The sequence below is a fragment of the Zalophus californianus genome, chromosome 16 (assembly GCF_009762305.2).
Source record: "Zalophus californianus isolate mZalCal1 chromosome 16, mZalCal1.pri.v2, whole genome shotgun sequence".
Taxonomy (NCBI): domain Eukaryota; kingdom Metazoa; phylum Chordata; class Mammalia; order Carnivora; family Otariidae; genus Zalophus; species Zalophus californianus.
The window spans coordinates 5,874,091-5,901,615 of NC_045610.1; the positions used below are offsets into that span (position 1 = coordinate 5,874,091).

At 42.7% G+C, this 27,525-nt stretch overlaps 1 protein-coding gene across 1 annotated transcript in view; it reads left to right on the plus strand.

The window, feature by feature from the left end:
* Nucleotides 1-27,525, plus strand: part of LOC118356381 (dynein heavy chain 9, axonemal-like) — a 148,573-nt gene that overhangs the window by 66,452 nt on the left and 54,596 nt on the right. Inside the window, exons 18-20 of the mRNA XM_035724677.1 lie at nucleotides 16,481-16,703; nucleotides 17,302-17,468; nucleotides 24,750-25,620. Coding sequence (XP_035580570.1) covers nucleotides 16,481-16,703; nucleotides 17,302-17,468; nucleotides 24,750-25,620 — 1,261 coding nt within the window. The remainder of the gene's footprint in view (nucleotides 1-16,480; nucleotides 16,704-17,301; nucleotides 17,469-24,749; nucleotides 25,621-27,525) is intronic.

The window sequence follows — 27,525 nt, forward strand, 5'->3', positions numbered from 1 at the left end:
ACTTACTCCTTGTCTCAGATTATCCAGCTGTGCCATGTGCAAGTCACTAAATCCCCACATGCCCGATGCCCGTGTGTGCCATCGTAGCCATGGGGCAGACTGGATCTGCAATGATCTGTTCCCCTGTGCACCTCGACTGTCCAGTGCCAGGCTCTCCCAGCCAGAACATCGGCTTCTGGGTAAATGGGTTGGTGCACGGTCCCCCAGTCATGTCACCTTTGCCTCGCCCCACAAATCTGCCACTGTCAGAATCTCAACCACCACCCCCACCTGGAAGCCTGCGGGGGAGGGGCGTCACAGTCCCTCTGTGTAGCCCTCGGCCTTTGGGTGTCAGCTGTGCCCAGGAGAGCCAACCTGACCCCTTCCTTGAGTTGGGGGTGGTCTTGCTTAATGCTACCACTACCCTGCTCACTGATCTAGCCCTGGGAGCAGAGAGGAAATACCCCCCCACCCCCATCAAGGGTGCAGCTATTTGCCAATGAATTTAAGAGACTTTGTGAGGATAATGGTCCTCCTGCTCTAGGAAAGTCCGGGAGATGTGGGATGTTTTAAGTGGATTTTCCAGGTGTTCTGGACGAAGGGGCCAGTTTTCCACATTCACAAGAACTTTGGGTCACTGAGGAACTGAGAGGCAAGAAAGGGAAGCGCTGGGAGGAGGTGGGGCGGAAGCAGAGATGTCTCTGAACATAGCTGCTCCGTGGTCCACCTCCGCTGATAGGTCTGGCCATCCAAGGACACGCAGACATGTTGCAAAATGTAGGTCTTATTATTATTTACATGTGGCAGGGCCAACCAAGACTCAGTGGAAAATGACTGCCATTGGAAAGGTCATTGGTTGCACTAATAGATTCTAAGACGACAAGACACACCATGTCCCCTGGGGCCACACGGGGAGGCACTAGGGTCAATCAGGCAGAGGGAACAGAGGGAAAACAGAAAACATGGGCAGGAGGCTTCATTGTGCTTTCCATGGAACAGAATTGTCAAGACAGGGTCAGCCGGATGAGGATGGACTCTCTTGAATGATTTCAGCAGGCTCTGGGGCCAGAGGGACTGTCTCTAGTTTTTTGGTTCCTGGCCCCGGAGTGATTAGAGCAGGTGGATAGTGGTCTGGAGTGTGAGAGCCAGATGGAGGAGGTGGTTAGAGACATGGACTCTGGTTTGATTAGTTTGCATAGGAAAGGCATGCTCAAAGGCAAGTCCCTTAGCGCCTCTAGGAACAGGTCAGCCAGCCCTGGGAGAGGCTGGTTGGGGGACTGCCCCCTCTCCAGGTGGGGTAAGACCCCAGAGGCCAGCATCAGAGTACATGGCTGATACAGGACATAGTGATGGCAGTGGCCAGGTGCCTCTACCAGGTACGGCTTCATAGGATCTCCTGGTCAGTGTAACAGGAGAAACACAGAGTTCTTGTCCTTTGACACTACTTCCTTATCCCTGAATGGAGACAACGATGGGATTCCTCTCAGGTGCCTTCCAGTGTTGTCAGTGTAGTGGTGTCTCACTGTGGTCGGTATTTGACATTCCTCTGATCATGAATAAAGTGGCTCATCTTTTTATGTTTCTGGTGGGTTTCTGTGTTGCCCCTTCTTTGCGCATACAAAGAAGCTCTTGCCCACTTTTTAGCGGACTTCGTTTTTTCTTTATGATATTTAGAATCTTTTCTTTTTGATATTTGATATATCCTGGGTCAGTCCTGTGCTAGTTGTATATATTGCAAATACAGTCTCGCATTGTGTGGCCTGACTTCCCACTGCATTTACGGTATGTTTGCATCATCACGTAGCCCAATGTGTTCATCTTTTTTGTTGCATTCTTTTGTCTTGTTAAATAAATCCCTTTCCACCCTGAGAGCCAAATGATGCTCTCCTAAAAGATTTGTGGTTTTATCTTTTGCATTCAGTAGCCCCTTGTCTGCTGTTGCATTGTATGACAGAGTCCTAATTACTCTAGTTTTGCCCTAATTCTCAATATCTGGCAGGGCAAGTCCCCGCCTTGTTCATTGTCATTAAGACTGTCTCCAGGATTCTTGGCTCTTACTCTTTTACATAAATTTAAAAATCCATTTGTAGGAGAAGAGATGTGTTGGGATTTTGGTTATATTTGCAGTGACTCTAGTTCAATCTGAGGACAATGGGTCATCGTTACACACTGAGTGTTCCTGCCCAAGAACACTTCCATCTTTCCATTTCTGTATGCCTTTAATGTCTTTCAGTGACATTTTGTAATCCTTACCTTTAAAATAAGTCTCATGTCTTTAAGATTCATTCCTAGGCATTTTAATTTCGGGCTTCTAGTATAAACGATATTTTAAAATCTTATTTTCTGTGGAAATGGAATTGATTTCTGCTTATTGATTTTGTATCAAGTATCTCTGCTAAATTAACTTATTAATCGCAATAACTTAGCTGTGCACTCTTCTGGATTTGCTGTTACATAGTCATCTACAAATTTATAATAGTTTTATTTATTCCTTCTCAGTGTTGTTGTTTTTTAAATGCATTTTATCACTATTTTTTTCTTGCCACCCTGGCTAGAAATTGAGGTTTGATGTTGAATAAAGTGGTAATGACAGGTAGCCTTATCTTGTCCGATCTTAAAGGGAAATGCTACAACATTTCACCACTAAGCATAATATTTGCTGTGAGGTTTTATTATTTTTTTTTAAGATTTTATATATTTATTTGAGAGAGAGAGAGCAGGGGGAGGAGCAGAAGGAGAGGGAGAAGCAGACTCCATACTGAGCACGGAGCCCAATGTGGGGCTCGACCCCAGGACACTGAGATCATGACCTGAACCAAAATCAAGAGTCGGATGCTTAACTGACTGAGCCACCAGGCAACCCTTGCTGTGAGTTTTTGTGGATTCCATTTATGGAATTAAAGAATTTCCCTTTTTTTTTTTTAGTTTATTTATTTTTAGTAATCTCTACACCAGTGTGGGCCTCGAACTCATGACCCCTGAGATCATGAGTCACATGTTCTCCCAACGAGGGGCCCCTAAAGAAATTCCCTTCTATTCCTAATTTGTTAAGGGGATTTAACATAAACGGAGATAACATTTTATGAAGTGCTTTTTCTAACTCCGTTAAGATAATTCTGTTTTTTTCCATCGAAATGTTAAAGTGGTGAATATACTGGTTTCTAATATTAAGCCAACTGAGTGTTACTGAGAAAAGCCCAAAAGCCCAACACAAAGTATTATCTTTCCCAGTATCCACTGATTGATTTTTGTTTTCAAATATGTTTATTGTTGACGTGTCTCTGTTTGAGACTGGGATTGGCCTTCACTTTTCTTGTACTTTCTCTGATCTTGCTCTGTGGTTTTGCTAGTTTCATAAAATGAGTTAGGAGGTAATCCTTCCTGTTTATTCGCTGGAAGATTTAGTGGTAAGATTGGAATTCTCTGATCCTTGAAGATTTGATTTAAATCTCCTGTTGAACATCTGGGCTTGGTGTTTTCTTTCTGATGAGATTTTTACTTATAATTTCTCTAATGGTTATAGGGATATTAAGGTTTTCTGTTCCTATTAAGTCATAGTTGTCTAGGAATATATCCACTTCATGTAAATCTTTAAATTATTGTCATAAAATTTATAATATTATCTTATCTGTTTACTCTCCCCAGAATCTATGATTATGTCCCTCTTCTCATTTCTATTCATGCTTTCTGACTACTTTGATTAATCTTGCCAGAGATTTACAAAGAACCATCTTATAAACTCATTGATCCTCTTTATTATAATTTAATTTCTATTTCAATAATTTCTTTTATGTTTATTATGTCTATCTGTTCCCTTGGATTTATTTTTTTCTTCTTGGAAAAGTTAAGATTGCTACTTTGCTTCTTCACTTTGAGCTGTCTTTGTTAATGTAACAATTAAATTTATGAATTCCCTTCTCAGTGCAATTTACCTATGTCTCACAGTTCTTAGTATGTAATATTTCCATTATTATTTAGTTCTAAATATTTTTAATATCCATGATGATGTGTTATATATATTTGATATTTCCAAACATAGGGTTCTTCTAGTGATTTTTTTAAGGTTTTAATTTTAATTCCAGTTTACTTACCATACAGTGTTTTATTAGTTTCAGGTGTACAATAGAGTGAACAATTCTATACATTAGTGCTCAGCACAACAAGTGTGCTCTTTAATCCCCATCGCCTATTTCACCCATCTCCCCACCTGCTTCCCCTCTGGTGACCATCAGTTTGTTCTCTCTAGTTAAGGGTCTGTTTCTTGGTTTGCTTCTTTGTTCTCCTTTGTTTGTTTTGTTTCTTAAATTCTGCATATAAGTGAAATCGTATGGTATTTGTCTTTCTCTGACTGACCTATTTTGCTTAGCCTTATGCTACCCAGCTCCATCCATGTTGTTGCAAATGGCAAGATTTCATTCTTTTTTATGGCTGAGTAATATTCCATTTTGTATATAGACCAAATCTTTTTTATCTATTCATCTATCGATGGAAACTTGGGCTGCTTCCATAGTTTGGTTACTATAAATAATACTGCCATAAACGTAGGGGTGCATATATCCTTTCAAATTAGTATTTCATATTTTGGGGGTAAATACCCAGTAATGTGATTACTGGATCACAGGGTAGTTCTATTTTTACATTTTTGAGGAACCTCCATACTGTTTTCCACAGTGGCTGCACCAGTTTGCATTCCCACCAACAGTGTAAGAGGGTTCCCCTTTCTCCACATCCTCACCAAGACCTGTTGTTTCTTGTGGTGTTGATTTTAGCCATTACAAGTGTGAGGTGATGTCTCGTTGTAGTTTTGATTTATATTTCCCTGAGCATGAGTGATGCCTAGCATCTTTTCATGTGTCTGTTGGCCATCTGTATGTCTTCTCTGGAGAAATGTCTGTTCATGTCTTCTGCCCATTTTTAATTGGATTATTTGTTTTGAGGGTATCGAGTTGTGCAACTTCTTTGTATATTTTAGATACTAACCCTTTATCAGATATGTCCTTTGCAAATATCTTTTCCCATTCGGTACATTGTCTTTTAGTTTTGTTGATTGTTTTGTTCACTGTGCAGAAGCTTTTTATTTTGATGTAGTCCCAATAGTTTATTTTTGCCTTTGTTTTCCTTGCCTCAGGAGACCATATCTAGTAAGATGTTGCTATGGCCCATGTCAGAGAAATTACTGCCTGTGTTCTCTTCTAGGATTTTTATGGTTTCATGTCTCACATTTAGGTCATTAATCCATTTTGAGTTTATTTTTGTGCATGGTATAAGAAAGTGCTCCAGTTTCATTCTTTTGCATGGAGCAGTCCAGTTTTCCCAATACCATTTGTTGAAGAGACTCTTTCCCATTGCATATTCTTGCCTCTTTTGTCGAAGATTAATTGACCATATAATCTTGGGTTTGTTTCTGGGCTTTCTATCCTGTTCCATTGATCTATGTGTCTGTTTTAGTGCCAGTACCATATTGTTTTGATTACTACAGCTTTGTAGTGTATCTTAAAATCTGGGATTGTGATACCTCCAGCTTTTTCAGGATTGTTTTGACTACTGGGGGTCTTTTGTGGTTCCATACAAATTTTATGATTATTTGTTCCGGTTCTGTGAAAAATGCGGTTGGTATTTTTTATAGGGATTGCGTTAAGTCTGTAGATTGCTTTGGGTAGTATGGGCATTTTAACAATGTTCTTCCAGTTCATGACCATGTCATATCTTTCCATTTGTCTGTGTCATCTTCAATTTATTTCATTAATGTTTTATAGTTTACAGAGTACAGGTTGTTCACTTCCTTGGTTAAGTTTATTCCTAGGTATTTTATTATTTTTGATGCAGTTGTAAATGGGATTGCTTAATTTCTTTTGTTGCTTCATTATTGTTTAGAAATGCAGTGGATTTCTGTACATTGATTTTGTATCCTGCAACCTTATTGAATTCATTTATCAGTTCTAGCATTTTTTTTGGTGATGAGTTTATGGTTTTCTGTAACTAGTATCATGTCAGATGCAAATAGTGAAAGTTTTACTTCTTCCTTGCCAATTTGGATGCCTTTTATTTATTTTTCTCATCTGATTGCTGTGGCTAGGACTTCCAATACTACGGTGAATAAAAGTGGTGAGAGTGGACATCCTTGTCTTGTTCCTGACTTTAGGGGAAAAGCTCTCAGTGTTTCCCCATTGAGTATGAGGTTTGCTGTGGGTTTTTCATATATGGTCTTTATTGTGTTAATTTTTTATTTTTTATTGTGTTTATATTCCCTTTAAACCTATTTTGTTGAGTGTTTTTATCATGGATGGATGTTGTACTTTGTCAAATGCTTTCTCTTCATCTGTTGAAATGATCATATGGTTCTTATCCTTCATCTTTTTAAAAAGATATTTATTCATTCATTCATTCATTCATTCATTTATGAGACAGAGTGAGAGAGAGAGATAGTGCAGGGGCAGGAGGGAGAGGGAGAATCTCAAGCAGACTCCCCGATGAGTGCAGAGCCCGATACAGAGCTCTGTCTCAGGACCCTGAGATCACAACCTGAGCTGAAACCAAGAGTCAGACGTTTAACCAACTGCACTGCCCAGGTGCCGCTTTATCCTTTCTCTTACTAATGTGATGTATCACATTGATTGATTTGCAATTAATGAACTACCCTTGCATCCCAGGAATAAATCCCACTTGATCGTGGTGAATGATTTTTTTTTTAATGTATTGTTGGATTTGGTTTAAAAGCATTTTGTTGAGGATTTTTGCATCTATGTTCATCAGATATTGGCCTTTAGTTCTCTTGTTTTGTGGTGTCTCTATCTGGTTTTGGTATCAGGGTAATGCAGAGCTCATACAATGAATTTGGAAGTTTTCCTTCTCCTATTTTTTGGAATAGTTTGAGAAGAAAAGGTATTCATGCTTCTTCAGATGTTTGGTGGAATTCACCTGTGAAGCCATCTGGTCCTGGACTTCTGTTTGTTGCAAGTTTTTTGATTACTGATTCAATTTCATTGTTGATAACTGGTCTGTTCAAATTTTCTATTCCTGTTTCAGTTTTGGTAGGTTGTATGTTTCTAGGAGTTTCTTCTAGGTTGTGCAATTTGTTGGCTATAGTTTTTCATCATATTCTCTTATAGTTCATATTTCTATAGTGTCAGTTATTTCTCCTCTTTCATTTCTGATTTTGCTTGCATTCTCTCTTTCTCTCTCTCTCTCTTTGATGAGTGACTAAAGGTTTATGCATTTTGTTGATCTTTTCAAAAGATTAGATCCTGGTTTTATTGATCTGTTCTATTGTGGTTTTTGTTTTGTGTTGTTGTTTTTTAGTTTCCATTTATTTCTTGAATCTTTACTATTTCCTTCCTTCTACTGGTTTTGGGTTTTGTTTGTTCTTTTTCTAACCCCTTTAGGTGTAAGGTGGTTTGAGTTTTTCCTTTCTTCTTGAGGTAGGCCTATATTGCTATAAAATTCCCTCTTAGAACATCTTTTGCTGTATCCCAAAGATTGTGGACCATTGTGTTTTCATTTTCATTTATCTTCATGGATTTTTAGACTTCCTCTTTGATTTCTTGATTGACCCATTCATTGTTTGGTAGCATGTTAGTTAACCTCCATGTTTTTATGCCCTTTCCAGACTTTTTTCTTGTGGTTGATTTCTAATTTCATAGCATTGTAGTCAGAAAAGATGCATGAAATGACTTTGATCTTGAGTTTATTTAGACTTGTTTTGTTCCCTAATAAGTGATCTATTCTGGAGAATGTTCCATATGCACTTGAAAAAAACGTGTATTCTGTTTTAGGATGAAATGTTCTGACTATATCTGTTAAATCCACCTGATCCAATGTGTCATTCAAAGCCACTGTTTCTTTGTTGATGTTGTTTGGATAATCTACTGATGTAAGTGGGATGTAAAAGGTCCGTACTATTATTGTATTACTATCAATTATTTCCTCTATGTTTGTTGTAAACTGCTTTAAGTATTTGGGTGCTCCCATGTTGGGTGCATAAGTATTTATAATTATTATGTCTTCTTGTTGGATTGTCTCCTGAATGATTATCTAATACCCTTCTTTGTCTTTTGTTAAGCATTATTGTAAGTATTGCTACTTCGGCTTCCTTTTCATATCCATTTGCATGATAAATGCTTCTCCATCCCTTCACTTTCAATGTGCATGTGTCTTTAGGTCTGAAACGCATCTGTTGGAGGCAGCATATAGATGGGTCTTGTTTTTTTTTATCCTTTCTGTCACCCTGTGCCTTTTGATTGGAGCATTTAGACCATTGACATTGAAAGTAATTATTGATAGGTATGTACTTATCACCATTTTGTTATTTGTTTTATGGCTGTCTTTGTAGTTCTTCGTTTCTTTTCTTGTTCTCTTCTCTATTGATAAGTGGGCTTTCTTTAATGATATACTTGGATTCCTTTCTCTTCATTTTTTGCATACCTATTACTGGTTTTTGATTTGTGGTTACCGTTAGGTTTGTATATAACATGGTTTGCATATGGCAGTCTATATTAAGTTGGTGGTCACTTAATTTTGAATCCAATCTTTACTTCTCTGTCCTCCACGTTTTAGGTATATGGTGTCATACTTCACATCCTTTTATTTTGTGAGCCCCTTGACTGATTTTTACAGGTACGCTTACTTTTACTGTGTTTGTGCTTCCTACTTTCCTTAGAGTCTTTTTAATGGTCTTTCCTTTCCACTCAGAGTCCCCTTTAACATTCTTGTAGGGTCTGTTTAGTGGTCATGAATTCCTTTAATGCTTGTGTGTTTGAGAAACTATTTATCTCTCCTTCTATTCTGAATGGCAGCCTTGCTGGATAGAGTATTCTTGCCTGTGGATTTTTTCCTTTCAGCACTTTGAGGGTATCATTCTACTCCCTTCTGGCCTGCAAAGTTTTTGCTGAAAATCCACTCATAGCCTTATGAGGTTTCCTCTGTATGTAACTGCTTTCTTTTCTCTTGCTGCTTTTAAAATTCTCTCTTTATCACTACTTTTTGCCATCTTAACTGCTATGTGTCCTGGTGTGAGCTTCCTTGGGTTGATTTTGTTGGCAGATCTCTGTGCCTCCTGGCTCTGGAATTCTGTTTCCTTCCCCAGACTGGAGTGGTCCTGGCCACCGTATGGGCTGCTTGCACACTGTCAGGCCTGTGGCATCACCTTGTATTGGCCCTGGCCAAGAGCAAATTATAGAGGGTAGTAGCCAAAGCACAGCATGGTGGGGGCAGTGCGTTGGGGCAGCCATGCTAGCAAGTTTTGCACCCTGCCATTCTTCTATAGGAGGGATTTTGCAGTGCCCAGACTGAACCAGGATGTCCAGAGGGACAGATTGTAGGTAGCTGAGCATGGGGGTGGAGTAGTCGTGCTAGCAAGTTAGGTAGCAAGTCCTGCAGGTGCCTATGTGTTTATGCTGGGGGGCAGGAGAGGGAAGTGGCACCTGCCAGTCCCTCTGTTCCTGCAGGAGTTCCCCAGCAATTTCTGTGCCTCTAGAACATGCTCTGAGATTAGTAAATAACTCTCCCTCCTCTATGCCCCAGGCACCTTTCAAAGGGCTCCTTCTCTGCTGTGTCTCCATGGGCTTTTTGCTGTGCTGTCCCTTTAAGGGCAGAGGCTCAGTTTCCTCTTGGCCTCTCTGCTCTCTCAGAGCCAAGCCCACTGATTTTTTTAAAATTCCAGGTTTTGAGTCCCAGTGGTTGTAAGAACTTAGAACATTCTGCCTCTCTTGTTTTCCAAGCCAAATGTTATGGGGATTTGTTTTCCCTGTGTGGGCTCCTTCGTGTAGAGGGTCTATTTCTCTCCCTTCTCTGTGCCCTCGGTTGCTTCCCTCCCATGGCTGGTTGGGCAAGTTCATCTAGTTCTGACCTTGTCTCCACCCTTCCTGCCCTCTTTGATGTGGCCTCTTCTCTACGTTTAGTTGTGAGGTGTATTCTGCTAGTCTTCGGGTGGTTTCTTCTGTGAGTGTTACCTCGTTGTATCCATGGGACAAGGTGAGCCTAGGGCCCTCCTACTCCGCCATCTTCCTGGGAAGTCCTTCCAGTTATATTTTGTTATGAATTTTTAAACAATTGCATTGTGGTCAGAAAAGGTGATGTATATAATAGGCTTCTGAAATTTATTGAAGTTTGCTTTAAACTGCACAGTATGGTCAATTTTTATAAATGTTCTGTGCACATTTGAAGAGAATGTGTATTCTGTACCTGCTGGGGCTTGGAATGTTCTGTGCAGGACTCTTTCATCAAACTTGTTAATGGTTTTATTCAAATCCACTGTATCCTCACTGCCTTTTTTTGTCTGCTTAGTTTATTAATTATTGAAATAGTTGTACCAAAAATCTTCCACTTTGGGGCACCTTAGTGGCTCAGTGAGTTAAATGTCCAATTCTTGATCTCAGCTCAGGTCTTGATCTCAGAGTCGTGAGTTCAAGCCCTGTGTTGGGCTCCATGCTGGGTGTGGAGCCTACTTAAAATAAAAAGCTTAAATAAAACCTTCCACTTTGATGGGAGATTGTCAATTTCACCTTGTAATTCTGTCCCTTTTTGCTTCTTATATTTTAAGGTTATGTTAAATGAGCATCCCAAGTTTGACTTTTTATATCTTCCTGGCAAATTAGAACTTTCAGCCATATATAAAAATCTTCATTACTAGCTATATTTCTTATATTAAAGTCTGTTTTGTCTTATATGAATATAATGAAACCAATTTCCTTTGTATGATATTAGCTTGGTGTCTCTCATTTTATCCTTTGGCTTTTAATCTTTCTGTGCCTTTATATCAGGAGAGATTTTTTTTTTAATAATCGGCATAGAACTGAATGTTTTATTCACCTTAATATGTGTCTTTTTTATATAACAGGTTTTTTTTATTATTATGTTATGTTAATCACCATACATTACATCATTAGTTTTTGATGTAGTGTTCCACGATTCATTGTTTGCATATACCACCGAGTGCTCCACGCAGAACGTGCCCTCTTTAATACCCATTACCAGGCTAACCCATCCCCCCGCCCCCTCCCCTCTAGAACCCTCAGATTGTTTCTTAGAGTCCATAGTCTCTCATGGTTCATCTCTCCCTCTGATTTCCCCCCCTTCATTCTTCCCTTCCTGCTATCTTCTTCTTTTTCTTTTTTTTTTTTTAACATATAATGTATTATTTGTTTCAGAGGTACAGGTCTGTGATTCAACAGTCGTACACAATTCACAGTGCTCACCATAGCACATACCCTCCCCAATGTCTATCACCCAGCCACCCCATCCCTCCCACCCCCAACCACTCCAGCAACCCTCAGTTTGTTTCCTGAGATTAAGAATTCCTCATATCAGTGAGGTCATATGATACATGTCTTTCTCTGAGTTATTTCGCTCAGCATAATACCCGCCAGTTCCATCCATGTCGTTGCAAATGGCAATATATGTCTTTTAACTGGGGGATTTTGTTCATTAATATCTATTCTACTACCATTTTATTATATATTTTCTATTCTTTTTTTTCTTCCTTTCCTTGCCTCCTTTTGGGTTGAATTTTGGGGGTTTTTTATTCCATTTTTTTCCCTTCTGCTAATTTAGATGTTACATGATCCATGTCTACTGTTCTAATGGTAACCATAGCTATTTTAATAAGCATCCTTAAAAGGAATGAATTTGTCACTTTTGTTACTCTTCTCACAATCAATACGAAGACTTTAGAATAGTTTGATCTCAACTGTTCATTCATCAAATGATAGTCTCATTCCCAGTGATTTCAGTTGTTCTCTGTTATTTATTTATAAACACCACAAATTCCACTTCATTTTATACACTCAATGTTTATTTATTTAAATTCAATTAAATTTACTAACATTTTTCTATTGCCTCTTTCTACATTACAGACCAGTTCCCTGAGTTATGTTCATTAGAAGTTCCATTATTTTAAGTCTATTGGTGAAACTCTCGTTCTTTCTTTGTCTGAAAAGGCATGTGTTTTCCCCTTGTACTTGAAAAAAAATGGTTTTGTAGAAGGGAGAGTTCTAGGATAACAGCTATTTTCTGTGAGTTTATTGAAGGCATTATTCCTCCGTGTCTTGGCTGCCATTTTGGCTTCTGAGCAGTGGGCCATCAGTCTGGGTTTTGGGGGGATTTTTGTTTTTTGTTTGGTTTGGTCAAAATCTGCCTTTGCTCTGAAGCTAATCAGCTAATTTTAAGATTTTTTCTTTTTGGTGATGTTATCAGTATGAAGTACCTTAAGGGTTTCTTTTTTTTTTTTTAAAGATTTTATTTATTTGAGGGAGGGAGAGAAAGCCAAAAAAAAAAGTGCAGGAACAGAGTGGAGGGGCAGAGGGAGGAGAAGCAGACTCCCTGCTGAATAGGGAGTCTGACATGGGGCTCCATCCTAGGACCCTGAGATCCTGATCTGAGCCAAAGGCAGATGCTTCACCAACTGAGCCACCCAGGCGCCCCCCCACTTAAGGGTGTGTTTATATTAATTCCACCTTGAATTTGTTGGGTTTTCTTGAACTCACATTGTCTTTCAGCAGCTCAAGAAAATTCTCAGCAAGGATCTCAGAGATTGCTTCTTGCCCATCCCCTCTATTGGTTTCTTCTGAGCTCTTAGGAAACTTATGTGAGATTTTTTTCACCATTGTCCACATATTTTAACAGATTTCAGAGTTTACATCTGTCTGTCTGCACTGCAGTTTGGATAACTTTTCCAGTTTTATCACCCAGCTGTCTGATTTGCTTAGCTTTAAGTCTCCTGGTTAATCCATTCATTGAGCTTTAAATTTTAATGAATACATTCTAGTTTTAGCCCTTCTATTTGGTTATTTTATTTATTTTTTTAAAAAAATTTTATTTATTTATTTGAGAGAGAGTGAAAGAGCACAGGCAGGGGGGAGCAGCAGAGGCAGAGGGAGAAGCAGACTCCCTGCCGAGCTGGGAGCCCAACGTGGGACTCGATCCCAGGACCCTGAAATCACGACCCAAGCACAAGGCAGATGCTTAACCAATTAAGCCACCCAGGTGCCCTATTGGTTATTTTATAATTTTGCTTGTTCATTTTTGTATTCTCTTGTTCTTTGCTCAAATATTGAGGCCTGTCCTTTATTTACTCATTTTTTTAAGTCTTAGAATATGTTCATTAGAGGATGATCTTAAGACAACTTGTGATTTGTCAACTTAAAAATGTTTTGTTTCTCCACGCCATAGATTAAAGTTAACATAGAGACCTACCAAAAATTATTAGCTTCTTTCTCCTGGAATTGCCCATCAGTGTAGCACAGTATGATCATTTTTGAATTGCTAAAACACATTGATTAAAGGCTTTTGCTGTGCTTCTCTTCACAGAGTAATGCCATCACAGCCCAGAGTTTTCAGTAAGTTTTGTCGCTTCTCAGAAAGCAAAGGTCCATGCAGGATCACAGATTCTGAGTATATTTGGAGAGCCTCTGAAATTGCTTCTATTCCTGACTCAGGCAATGCTGAATTTATATTTGAACCTACAGTTGGGTCAGGGACAGTGCCTGTGACCTCCTGAGACTGTAAGAGCCTATTTAAGTTTCTGAAGGGTGATTCCTAAAGAGAGCATTTCTGTCTTAACTGCTATATTGTGGTCAGAACGTTGAAGTTATTTTTCTTAATCGGTCTTAAATTGGTGTCTGAGAAACTACAAGGAAGGCATTTTTTCCTGCCACATGGGTCACAAACAGTTAAGCAAGGCACTTAAACGGGAACTCGTTTTTAAAAATACATGAAATATTGCCATTTTATATTCTGAATTCCAACATTTGAAATCTTTGCAGGTTTCATTTCAGTGCTTCTGCAGGCTCCTACTCATGGTGACTTTTTTCCTTGTGTATTTTATGACTTTGGAGGGTAAATATCATGTTCCTTGGAATTTGTGAATATCTGTGGGAATCCTTTGGGGATTGGAGTCTAGTCTGTATCCCTCCATCTGTTTCTGCCTGTCATCGAGGGACTCTTCCAACCCCAGACCACTTGCATTTCAACGTGCAGTGTTCCACCTAGTGCCCAGGCTAAAGCAGGACATTTCCATACTTGCCCTTTCTGTGCAGTGGATTTATTTCTTGTTCACCTTTATGGTGTCTCAACTCTACGTGCAACTTCCTGCCAGTCTCCTCACCTTGTGTGGGCCCCAGGCTGCATCACCGGTTCCCCATCCCCACATCCCACGAGGCAATCAAAATAGCAGCTTACTGTCTCTGGGGTTCAGTAGAAACCATCACAGAAAGACCACTTTGACCCTTGCTTAGTGCTTGGTTCAGCCTCCCGAAGTTCCTTAATTTTGTGCCACTTTAGCAATGCATTTTTAAATGATGTTGAAATATATGTTTAAGCATTTTCATGGGTTCAGTGGAAGGGTTATTTATCCGTATTATTGTGTGTGTCATACAGCTAGACACAGAAGTCTCCATCTTCTTCTCTGGCTTACTCAGCAGTTAGGCTTTTCCCAGAGCACTCCACCAGAACCACTGTCATCGAGATCACCAGTGATGGTCGCATGGCTGAATTCTGTGGTGATGATCATCTTCACCTTACTTGTGCCCTTCAGCAGGATTTGGCATAGCTGATTATTCCATCTTTCCCAAACAGCTTCTCCCCGTGGCTCTCAGGATACCTCACCTTTGTGGTTTTGCTTCTGACTCACTGGACCCATCTTTTTGGTCTCTGGTCTCTTTGGCTGGGCTCATCACTTCTAGGTATTAGCCTTCCTGAAACCTCAATTCTGAACTTGCTATCTACAGTCCTATTCCAGGTGATATCTAACCCTAAACTGTGAATGCATCTGTGTGTCAATAACTACCCAATTGATGTTTTCAGTCTCATCTCTCCAGAACTCGACACTTCCATTCAGCTGGCTGATAGATATCTCGCCTAGGTGTCTGGTGTCTGTGAGGCATCTCACACATAATATATTTTAAATTTATTCCTCTTCCGCCTTCTCTCTCCAAAAAACCCAGTCTTCCCCAGTTCTTCCCCGTATCTTTACATGGCATCGTCATTGACCTCATTGCCAGGAGTTAATGATTTCTCTCATCCCCTCACGTCTCTCTCCCAATCCATCAGTGGGTCTTATAGGGTCTACCTGTGAAATTATCTTGAACCTGACCACTCCTCTTGTCCACCTTCCAGGCCAGAGTCACCGTCATCATCATCTTCTGTCACCTGGACAACAATTAGAGTCTCTAAATGCCCTCCTGGTTTCCATTCTTGTCTCCCCACCTCCAATGCCACCACCATCATCATCACCTCCTCCAGCTACAGATCTTTGGAAAATATGTCAAATCATGCCATTCTCCTATTCAGAATGCTCATGCTTAGAATGAAATCTGGACTCCTTACCCTGTTCAGAATGCTCATGCTTAGAATGAAATCTGGACTCCTTACCCTGGCGAGCAAGACCCCGCGGTGTCTGGCCCCGTTGATACTTTCACCTCTCCTCCCTCTGCGCTTCCTCCTATTCCTCTCATGCTTCTGCCCCATGACCTTTCCCCTCTCCCTCAGACACGTCAGACTGAATCCAGGCTCAGTGCCTTTACTCACGCTGTTCCCTGTACCTCAGAATCTCTTCCCCCCTTTCTGTGGCTCACTCCTGCCCATAATTTCCATTTCTGCTCAAGTATCATCTCAGTAGAAAGGCCTTCACTGACCACTCCATAGAAAATAGAACCATCCATAGTCTCTATCCCCTTACAGCCTTCAACACCATGTGAAACCATACAATTTATTTCATTGATTTGTTTCCTATTTATTTTTCCCATTAGAATTTATACTTCATAAGGGCAGAGCCTTTGTTTCATTTATCACTCTCTCCTCAGAACCTGGAAGCATGGTTGGGTCAAATATATATTGATAGATCTCATTTTGTGTAATAGATGCTCAATAAATATTCTTGAAATAAAGACTGAATGTCACTTCACTCCCACAATAACCAGTGAGACAGAAATGATTTTTCCAATCATATAGGTGAGGAGACTGAGACGCAGAGGTGTTAAATGAGTTGGCCATGGTTACACCTCTAGTAAGTGTCCAAATTAAACCCAAGTGTGGTATCACTTTAGAGGCCATAATATTGTATTTTCAATTTTTTGAAATTTTTTTCTGAAGTTCACTTTGAAATAATGTCAGACTTGCCAAAAGAAGTTGCAAAAATAGCACAGAGTTCCCTTGTACCTTCACAGAGCTTTCTCAAGTGATACCATCTTGTATAACCATAATGCAGTTATCAGAACCAGAAAGCTAATATGGGTGGAGAGCTACTAGCTGATGAACAGACCTTACTCACATTTCGCCAGTTGTCCCACTAATGTGTCCTGTCTCCTGAGTCTCCTCCAGCATGGAGGTTTCTGTCTTTGACCCCTGTGACCATTCCAAAGAGGACTGTATTCTCACTGTCAGGGTCGAATCTATGCAGAGTGCTGGACACGTGGGAAGTTTTATAGCTGCTATTGTTGGGGAAATAAATAAACCTTCCTTTTGAGGAGTGGAAGGGGAAATATTTCTTCACATTGTTTGTTTTGCTTAGCTTGGCCGACCTTGAAGTGTTTATAAAAAATAGTGAGTGTGGCATGCTCAAGAAAGTTGAAAAAGGAGACTTCGAAGGATTGATCGAGGTCATGGGACACCTTATGGCTCTGAAAGAACGACAGAGCAGCATCGATGAGATGTTTGAGCCCTTACAGCAGACAATTGAATTGCTGAAGACCTATGAACAGGAATTGCCCGAAATGGTGTTTAAGCAGCTGGAGGTCAGTACAGTTTGTTTTCTGAATAAAAGAAATAGAGGGAAAGTTTCTGACCTTCAGAGTGGGGTGAGGTGGGTTGAGGTAAATGAGAAATGGGGCTTGGTGAGGACCCAAGGCTTGTGTTTTGGAACTATCTGTGTGATGGATGTGTGCTCTCTAGCACATTCTGGAAACTCCATAAATAGGAAGCAACACAATGCTGGAGATTGATGGGAGAATTGACGTGGATGAAGTGTTTTTGGTTTTGTTTTGGGGGGGGGATTGGTGAGCCAAGTTTTTGATTCAGGGGAAAAAAGCAAGTCTGAAAAACGTTAAGATGGACTAAGGCGATGTGAGGCATAAAAGAAAATAATCAAGCACTCTGAGAAAATACAGAAAAGGGCACGGGTTACCTGGTTAGTGGTGGATGGCGGGAAGGAGGCCGTAGCCAGGCAAGCAGGCGACCAGGAGCGACAGGTCAGGGGAAGGGAGAACATGATGTCATGGTGTCACAGCATAGCCTTATAGCGGACCCGGAGACATCTGGGTGCCGTCCAGCGTCAGGTCTGCTGGCGAGGGGGAGCACAGTGTGGGTCTGACCACATGGAGGTCATCTTCGCAGGAGCTGCCTGAGAAGTGGAACAACGTGAAAAAGATGGCTGTCACCGTGAGGCAGCATGTAGCGCCGCTGCAGGTGAATGAAGTGGCCCTCCTCCGCCAGAGGTGCTCAGCCTTTGACCTTGAACAACAGCAGTTCTGGGAGCAGTTCCGCAGGGAAGCCCCCTTCAGGTATGTACCCACTCCTCTCTTTTCAACATGGCAATCATTGGGTAACTGAGGGTCTTCTGCTTGAGTTATCGAATTTCTTTTAGCAGATGAAGACTAGTTAAGTCTTCCTCCCCACTTGGGTCTGTTGGTTAGAACCTGGTGCTAACATGGGCAGAGTCCCATCATGGCCCGGACAAGACGACCAAAGATTGCACAAACACCGTGCCTTAAAAACAAAAGGCTAGAAACTCCGTGTCTTCAGGTTTGTTAAGGGACTGTATGTGATCAAATCACAAGGTTTTTGACAAAGCTGTTCGTATTCTAAATTCTCACAGACTCGTGTTCTTTTGGTTTAAAAAAGTGGCAGATAGAATTTGAAAATAGTTCTGGGAGGCACTTTGGAAGCCTAAGGGAAGGATTTGAGGTAATGGATTTCTTTCTTTTTCTGCTTAGTTCTGCTTAGATCCGTCCCCACTTGTGATAAGGGGTCTTTACTTAAGACAACGATAGGACCAGGCAGCATCATTCAGATGGGTTCACACCCGCATGCGCGCGCATACACACACACACGAGTTTAGTGCAAATCCTCCCTTGGTGGAGAAGTAAGTGTACCCAGGGGTCTGCACTTGGTCGACTGCTCAGTGTCAGGGGCTCCAACCAGAACAAGCTGGTTCTCAATGTCCTGTGTCTGCTGATGTGTCAGCTGAGATGGGCCCCTCCCTCACTCCAGCTCCATGACTTGCTTTCTGCTTGCCTAGCTGAACTTCCTACTGGCTCTCCACTACAGTTTAGGACAGACAAGTTTGGAGGGCTCCAAACTGGAAAACGCCCTGTGTAAGAAGTGACCTTTTAATTGCCAGGGTTACCTACCCATGGAAAACAATATTACAGGGGGAGGCAATGCATTAAAGCCACAAACGAAGCCAAAAACTAACTCTGGGCTTTTAGTTCTCTCATCTATAAAATGGAGTTAATCGTAGGATCCATCTCATAAGGTTGTTGATAGAATGAAAGAAGTAATTTTTGCAAGTGTGTACCATAGTATCTGGCACGAGGATGACCAACCATCCCGGTTTTCGCTTGGTGGTTCTGGTTTTAGCACTGAAAGTCACACTTCCAGGGAAGTCCCTCTGTTTCAGACAAATTGGAACAGTCGGTCACCCAACATGGCAGACAGGAAGGACCTACCTGTTCTTGTTATTCACTCACCAAGCATTTATTAAGCAGCTCCTGTTTCCCAGTTACTGTACTTGGGTCTGGAGAGAACAACAGGAGTACGTTAAGAGGCAGGGCAGGACAGATGGGTAAACTCTGCATAAGATGGACATGTGTATGACATGAGGCTCTAAGGCAGTGTGCCGCCATGTTGGCTGCAAACTATAATCACCTGGGGAGCTTCTAAGATTTCCAGTGTCCAGTCTGCCTGCAGACCAACTAAATCAGATTCTCTGGGGACAAGACCTGGCATCAGTGGTTTGTAAAGCTCCTCAGATGATTCCAATGTGCAGCCAAGTCTGAGACTTGCTGCCCTAGGGGGAAGTCACTGGTTCCCTTTTAAGCAGTCATGCCAGGGCATGTAATTCCAAATGAGTCTGTATCCCTCTAGAAAAATTGCCTTTGGAGCTATGCCCTTGTTCCAAGGAAATATCTATTGCTCTAAACAGTGGCGAAACTCCTTCTGGGACTGTTCTTTCAGAGTCTGAGACATATTCTCTGGACTCTCCTTCGGACATGCAATTGAATTTTTGAAATTCAACACCAATCATGCAGAGCCAAAGCTGGTGAAGGAGGTGGGTTTTCGAGCTGAGTAATACTGCTTAGTGGCAACAGTCCCACCAACGGCAACAGTCATGAAAGCAATGACATGAATGTCTTTACATTAACTGTCCCTTAAAATTTTTTTCAAAAAAGGAACTCCAGAGATATTTGGGGAAATATTTTCCCAAAGGGTCTTCTGATAACTGCAAAAAAGCAAACAACACCCATTTGCTGGTCTGATTTTGTGTGTCCGTTGGAAACATGGTGTCCCTCCTTCAGAGTTATATCCTGCATGTGTATTGATCAGCTGGTGGTGTTCTTTTAATGTGATAGCTGCGTTGTTTTTTCTTTCTTAGCACTTGTATCTGCTGGCTGGGAGGATATTGCTTCTCTTTGCTGGGTTTTCCAAATTTGCATCTGTTAATTTGACATGCAGATGAATCTTTGCAAGAGAATACTTTGAAAAGAACTGCTCGCAGCAGCGTGGAAAGGCAAACATTACTTCAATTGTGATGTGTTTCTCTTCTTCTCAAGAAAACATCAGGACTAGAGCAGAATTGGGGATTTAGTGCTGAAGGGAGGCTTAGTGGGAATCAACTCATGCCTCAGTTTGGTTTCTTACTTTGGTGTATGTGAATGTGTGTGCTTGACATTTTAAGGCACTGTGTGGCAAGGGATTTTAATTCTGGTTCCTTCCTTTAAGATCATTTGTGAATTTCTAAAATGCAGACCCTGGCACATTCCTCTGTGAGTGCAAGTTTCCGTTCCTGATTAGATTGCAGGTGAAGCTCACGTTGATCTTGTCTTTGAGGAGGAAGAAGAAAGTGAGTGTCTCATTAGGCTCTTGCAGCCTGTCAGATGCTGGGTGATGTCCGGTTGCTTGGGTAGAGGTTTTTCATGTTCACGTGTGGCTTCCTTCTGTAGTTCTTAACTCTGAGCTGTATCAGTATATTCCTAGCTGAGCTCCCTCACTTTACAGTAATTGGCTAAATCATCACACTCAGAATCAAGGGCTTTCCACAACTCTGACAGTTGGAGATGAATTTGCCCCTTTGAGTGAAAGGAACATTCCACACTTCTAGTGGCATTCTCTGATTCAGTGTTCCTGACTTTGAGTGCAGTCTTCTTGACCTTAAGGAATGATGCCATGACATCCAGTCATCTTACCCACATCAAGACCAAGGTTACCCAGGGCTTTCTTAGCCAAAGCACTTGATCTCGATGAGCTCCAGCTCAACGGACACCATTAGTGTTTTCAGCTGACTGGCTACCAGATTCTGTGAATGGTTGAGAGAACTTTCTTGAAGACACCCTCGCCTTGGGTACTATCCTATATGACAACTAGAGAAAGCAAGGCTCTCCAGATGGCCCAGTACAGTAGACAGGAGGAAAGAAGGGCCTCTGTCTTGCTTACGTAGTGTCCGTTGTCTCTTCAGTAGCTGAAGTAAAGGGCAGGATTAGTCACCAAATCTCCCATGGACATATCAGTGCCCTAAGACATGTCATTAGTTCAGCTTGACCCTGTTCTTCCAGTTAATCTGACTCATTCACCTGATTCAGGTTTTCATAGAGAAGAAGAGATTGTGGTCTCAACAATGGAGTCAGCAAAAAACAATGTAAGTGTTGGGATTTTAAGATGATACATATTCCCCAATCTCAGGGACGATTTCAGACGTGAGTACTCAGACATGTTCATTGGGTGGCCAACTGGAGCCTCCCCTGAGGAGGCCGTTCACATCCCCTGTAGAAGATGGTGCTTGAGCCAAGGGGAAAATGCAGATTAGCCATTTGGAAAAAGACAAGTGGGAGGGGAGGGCATTCCGGGCAAAGGCACAGAAGGGTGAGAATGTAAAAAACAGTAAGAAAATGCAGAGCATGGGAGTGAGGATGGAGTCATCCACACAACCAGGTTTTGGCCACGATCAACCACTGAGGAGTCTAAGCGTGAGGATGACGCAGTGTAAACACCAGTATCCCATGGCTACAGAGAACAGGATGGAGCGAGACTGACTCAAGGTCAAGTGCTCCGTGGGAGAGTGATGGCAGCAGCCCTGGATTGAGGCAGCGGCTGTGATAATGGAGAGAGAACGGATCTGGGAGAGACTTAGGAGGGGAATGAGCAGGATCGATTGAATACGGAAGATGAGCAGGAAGACTGGCACCGTTCTCTGTCTTCCATCCTGGACCAGTAAGTGGAAGGCAGCATTCCACTACTCACTGACACGAGGGCCACTGAATGGAAAGAACTGGAAGATCCCAGGTTCAGATGGGAGGAGGGGAGTTTTAGGACGCAGGGGTGTGTCATCACTGAGCGCACAGGCGTGGTTCTGAGGTCAATATGTACCACCTGCTGGCTTCCCAATAATTAATTCAATTCACTCATTCCTCCCTCTGTCTCTCTCCATACTATGTCTAGGTCAAGCCTAAGTCAGTCATTTTTCTGCGATCATTCTCATGAGCACCAAATTTCCATTTCTCTCAATTCTATTCATCCCAACTTGGTAGGCATTTCTCTTTTAGATTAAAATACTTTTGCATTATTATTTCAATTTTAAAGACTTACTACACCCCCTTCCCTCCTATTGCTTTCTTGTTCTTATACTGTATTGTTCCCCTAGGGCTTGGAGAACTACTTTTAGTTTATTAGACACATTAATCAGCTCTGTGAATATCCTGAAAATGTGCACTAGAGTTTTGAAATGGGAAGAGGGTTACCTGCCCTCACGTCTAGGGATTCTTTTCACTACTTAGGCCAAATTAACTTTTATGTGTGCTCAGCTACAGGAAATGACCGTCCACAAATTTAAACTATAAACAAAAATTATGTCACGAGGCAGATGAAGTTTGTAATAGGTTTGACAAAGGATCACTTCTTCCAGATATTTGAGGAGCCAGTATTGATTTAAGGGTGTTCACATGTGTTAAGGAAAGAATGGTTGGAAAGACCATTTATTTTCTCTTGTGTATACCCTCAAACACTGTAGGAGCTCACATCTTACCTAATAAGTTATTCCTGAATTATACTCCATTAATAAAGTAAACAGAATGTGGGCTTTTAGAGTTTGTCTGGTAGATCTTGTACAGCAAGAGGCAAAATTCGCTTTGCAAGTCACTCCAGTCAAGATAAAAAGTAGAACCTACGCAACCCTGACAATTATTCTTTGGAAATGAAGAATAAGCAGACGGATTGCTCATGCATGGTCAGCTTTCCTGCTGGACCACTTGCCATGAGAATATTATATTGCTTTCCTTCTGGTTCTTTATCCACTGGTCTCCTGGGGGAGAAAGCACCTTGCTTATATAGACGAAGGACCCTCTTCAGCTCTGAGGACTTCAATCTCATGTTCCATTCTGGAACTCTCAGGAGCTGGAGAACAGCGAAGATGTGTCATGATGTGACACATCTGAAGCAGTGTCCAGCAGACACACATGAAGCAGTCTCATTCTCTTAAGATGTAAATGCACAACCATAGCACACGAGCCAAAAACTGTTTAGATGGAACAAACAGAATCAAACATAGCAAGCATCAAAGTTAATCTGACACTAATTTAATGGTATGCATAACTGTTATTGTGTTGCATGGTAATTAGTCTTAAGTGGCAAGCAGTTCAGGTAAATGACTTCAATTAGGATTACTTTCCATCCATCAAGTTAAATATTTCCAAAGACAACTGAGAGAGGAGGCAGTTCAAGAATAGGAGTTTGTATGGCCTCCTCCCCTCCCTACCCCACTACCCACCCAACATACACATACGTACGTATACACACATATGCGCACACACACAGGAGTGCTAGACTGGAGGACCTGACCAACCCTCCGGTCACTCATTTCCTCTCAACTTTCCCCTTGATGATGAACCCCATGATGCCATATTTGAATTTTTTTTAAGACTTATTTATTTGAGAGGGAGAGAAATAGAGCATGAGCAGGAGGGGCAGAAGGAGAGGGAGAGAGAGAATCTCAAGCAGACTCCCTGCTGAGTGTGGAACCTGACGTGGGGCTCAATCGCATGACTCAGGTCACAACCTGAGCGGAAACCAAGAGTTGGTTGCTTAACGGACTGTGCCACCCAGGCACCCCTGCCCTATTCTGATTTTAGAGGAACACAGTATTCACCCTGAAGTCAGGGTGCCTCGATATCTAGCCCTCCAAGCACACAGAAAGAAGAAACCTAAGATCAGTGATGGGGAGAGAGGGGATTAGGGAAGGAAAAGAAGAGGCTCCTTGAACACCTCGATTCTGCATGCTTCTGATCAAAGAAGTGTTGTTTGCCCATGTGGGTTCCTTTGTATGTAGGGTTCTTTATTTTGTTTTTAATTTTTAAGTAATCTCTATACCCAGCATGGGGCTTAAGCTCATGTCTCCCAAGATCAAGAGTCACATGCTCCACCGACTAAGCCAGCCAGGCGCCCCTGCACGTTGGGCCCTTGTGTTGGAGGAGAGGCTATGCCAGGAACACAGGTCTAGAGGGGTAGCACTGTAAAGCGGGTGAGGGTCAGGGGCAGTGGGGGCATGCCCTGAGCACTGGAGAGAAGAGGGTGAGGAAATGTGAACTACAACTGTAAAGCTAGATACAGTGTCTATAGCAGTTGGCTCCAGAAGCACAGGCTACCCAGGATGTAGGAGGGAGCAGGCCAGAATGGGGGAAAGGGAGATCAAGGACAACTTGGAGGAGGGACTTAAGAAGATGAGGAGCCTGACTCGAGGGACATAGTGAAGGAATGGGACAGTGACTGTACAGGGCCTTTGTGAGGGCTTTGTGCTTGGTCTTCAGGGTCCCCTACCCATGGTTCCCAAACTTGGAGGTGGTATTGCCTGAAGAGGGTGCAGGCTACCAGTGGGAGCTTCACCAGCATCAAGGACACCAACCTGCCCACTGGAACCACCCGGAGAGCTTGAAAGCAAAATGCCTTTGCCCAGGTCTCACCCCCAAAGAGTCTGATTTAATTGGACTGGGGAGCAGCCCAGGCGTGGAGATCATTCAGAGCTTCCAGAAGATTCTAATATGCCACCCAGACTGAGAACCAGTGCCCCAGAGGGAGTGATGCCAAGTTTGGTCTAGGGTTGGGCTTCTAAGTGCCAGCTTGCTCACTTATAGACCACCTACGACTTGTAGCTCCTGGCCAGAGCTTTGGCTTTATAGCATCAACAGTAGCATGACAGTGCCCCCTTATGTCAGGTGCTCCAGAAGCCAACAAGTGAAGGGCAGAGTCTAAAGGGAGCTTGAACAAAGGGGTGGTCCCCTCTACACCTGGATGGGGGAGCTGGGGCTGGTGGAAAGGGAAAGGAGTCATTTTACCTTCTCAGATGTGAAGAAAAGATCCAAGCATGGTGTTCCCCTTGCATGGCGTTTTCTCCAGCTGGCCGTGTTTACCCCACCCCTACCTACCAGAGGGCCTTTTCTTCCCAGGCCTTGGTGACCATTACTGCTTTTTGCTAAAATACTAAGCACTTAAAGATTTGAACCGGTGTCACTTGGGTGATTCCAGGAGATGAGCCGTTGGGTGCTATACTCACAAAGGGAACACATTGTGTTTTGTAGGTTTGATAGCATTGATCCTCACCGAGTTCTGGATGCCAGGCACAGGGAGATACAGCAAATGGAATCTACCATGGCCTCCATTTCCGAGGCTGCTGGCTTGTTTGAAGTCAATGTTCCTGATTACAAGCAGCTGAAGCAATGCAGAAAGGAGGTGTGCCAGCTGAAGGAGCTCTGGGACACCATTGGGTTGGTGACCTCCAGCATCTATGCCTGGGAGACCACCCGGTGGAAGGAGGTTAACGTGGAGGCTCTGGACTGGGAGTGTAAACGGTTCGCCAGGCACATCCGGAACCTCGACAAGGAGGTCAGGGCCTGGGATGCATTCACAGGCCTGGAGAACATGGTATTGAACACCTTGACTTCCCTGAGGGCGGTGGCCGAGCTGCAGAACCCAGCTGTCCGGGAGCGGCACTGGAGGCAGCTGATGCAAGCCATGGGTGCGAGCTTCACCATGGATGAGGACGCCACCCTGGCCCATCTCCTGCAGCTCCAGCTGCACCATTTTGAGGACGAGGTCCGGGGCATTGTGGACAAAGCTGTGAAAGAGATGGCCATGGAGAAGACCTTGAAGGAGCTGCAGACCACCTGGGCCAGCAGGGAATTCCAGTGCGAGCCCCACCCGCGGACCAACGTCCCCCAGCTGCAGTCAGATGAGGACCTCATCGAGGTTCTGGAGGACAACCAAGTCCAACTGCAGAACCTGATGATGTCCAAGTACATTGCCTTCTTCCTGGAGGACGTGTCTGGCTGGCAGAAGAAGCTGTCCACGGCTGATGCTGTCATCTCTGCCTGGTTCCATGTGCAGCGCACGTGGTCTCACCTGGAAAGTATATTCATTGGCTCCGAGGATATCCGGGCTCAGCTGCCCCAGGTACCTGCTGAGGAAATCCTGCTCTCTCTGTTCTCTTACTTGAGTGAAGGGAGGAGCCCCTGGTTCCCTCATCTCTAGACCTTTCCTTCTTTGCTTGCCTTGGCTTCACCCAGAGGCACCTCCCACACACATGGGGGCCTTCCAAGCCATCAAAAGGCGGGCAAAGAGAGAAGGTGAAATGCACACCAATTAGTTTGTCCCTGGATTGGGTGGGGAAAAGGAAGGAGAACATGGTGTGTTTTTTGTTGTTGTTGTTGGTGGTGGTGGTTTCTTTGGGGGGCTGGTTCTGGAGGGGTTTTGTTGTTGTTTTTTTAATGTATATACAAGAGAGGAAGCAGAAACTATCTGCTACCGCAGTTTGGGATGAGCTAGTCCTGAGTTGCTCCACAGATGATTACAGAGCAGCTAGCCACTGGAAGGGAGCCTTGTTTCCAGGCAAATGCAAGTTCCTTCTCAGCAGGGAGCCACTCTGTGACACCTCTGGCCTGAGCCACGCGCTTAACACCAGCCTTCCGCTCTGTCCTAAACAATGAATTTCGAGAAAATCTGCATTCTTCTCATTACTACCTTCCCTGTGGTTGATTGCCCCTTCTAATCTGTCCTAATTAATGTGCCATTAGCTTACCCACCTCTCGGTGAACTCGAATTCATTAAAAAAAAGTTTTTTTTTATTTTTTATTTTGCAGACGTTCCCTTGTCTCCCTTTGGTATAGCAAGTTCTCGGCTTCCAAATTAGTTTCCTTCCAAAACATCACGTGTCGTTCAGGCCCCACTTAAAAAGTTAAAGCTCATTCCGTCAAAACGTTGTATTTTTCCAGCTCATCCCACAAAAGTGTATTCCACGCCCTAATGCAGATTACAGGTTGTACATCTGGAATGAAAAACAGCCGGAAACCGTTCCGAGAGAGATGTCATTAGGCCAAATTGAATAAGCCAGATTACTTTCTCATCTTTCACGGGAACAAAATACCTCATGGATCAGTCATAATTTACCCTGCCATCCTATTTTTAAATCTTCTTGGGAGAGGGGCTAGCTTTCCCACTTGTAGCTGTGGGATCTTGGGCAAATTACTTAACCTCTCTGTGCTCTTGTTTCCTCCTGTAAACTGGGACAAATACCAGTCCCCACTTCAGGGGTGTAATTAAAGAGTGCACACAACACCCACTGTTATGATTGTTGTCACATAATAATAATACCACAGGCTCTGACCAGGTGCCAGATATTGGGCTAAAGCCTGCATGTTATTGTCCCGGGCATTTCAACTACACTCTTGAGCAGTTGTATGTTTGAGGGAAACGATGATAATTAATTTGACATCACATTTGCTGAAGAACATCTTTCTTTGGTTACATCAACTTTTGCGCAGACCCAGAAGACACACTGGATCTGCTGTCCAGCCGATGCAGGAAGTATGTGTTTTACCCCAACGGTTCTCAAGGCATGGTCCCAGGACCCCGACCTTCGTAGGGGATCCTCAAGGTCAAGACTGTCTTAGTAATAATGCTAAGATGTTACTTGCCTTTTTGTTCATTCTCATTTTTCTATGCACGCACGGGAGTTTTCCAGAGACTACTGGACATGTGAAGTCACAACAGATTGAATGCAGAGCAGGAAAGAAAATCTGGTCATGTCCTAAGTCAGACATTAAATTTGGGGTAAAAAAGTGAAACAAGGCTACCTTCTAAGTTATTTTGTTGTGGAAAATACAACTATTTTAGATAAAAGTGTGTTATGTTACCATTGTGGGTTTAATATTGTTACTTTTTAAATGAATTAACAGGGGCGCCTGGGTGGCTCAGTAGGTTAAGTATTTGACACTTGATTTCGGCTCAGATCATGATCTCAGGGTCGTAGGACCGAATCCCATGTCAGGCTCCCTGCTCAGCGGGGAGTCTGCTTCTCCC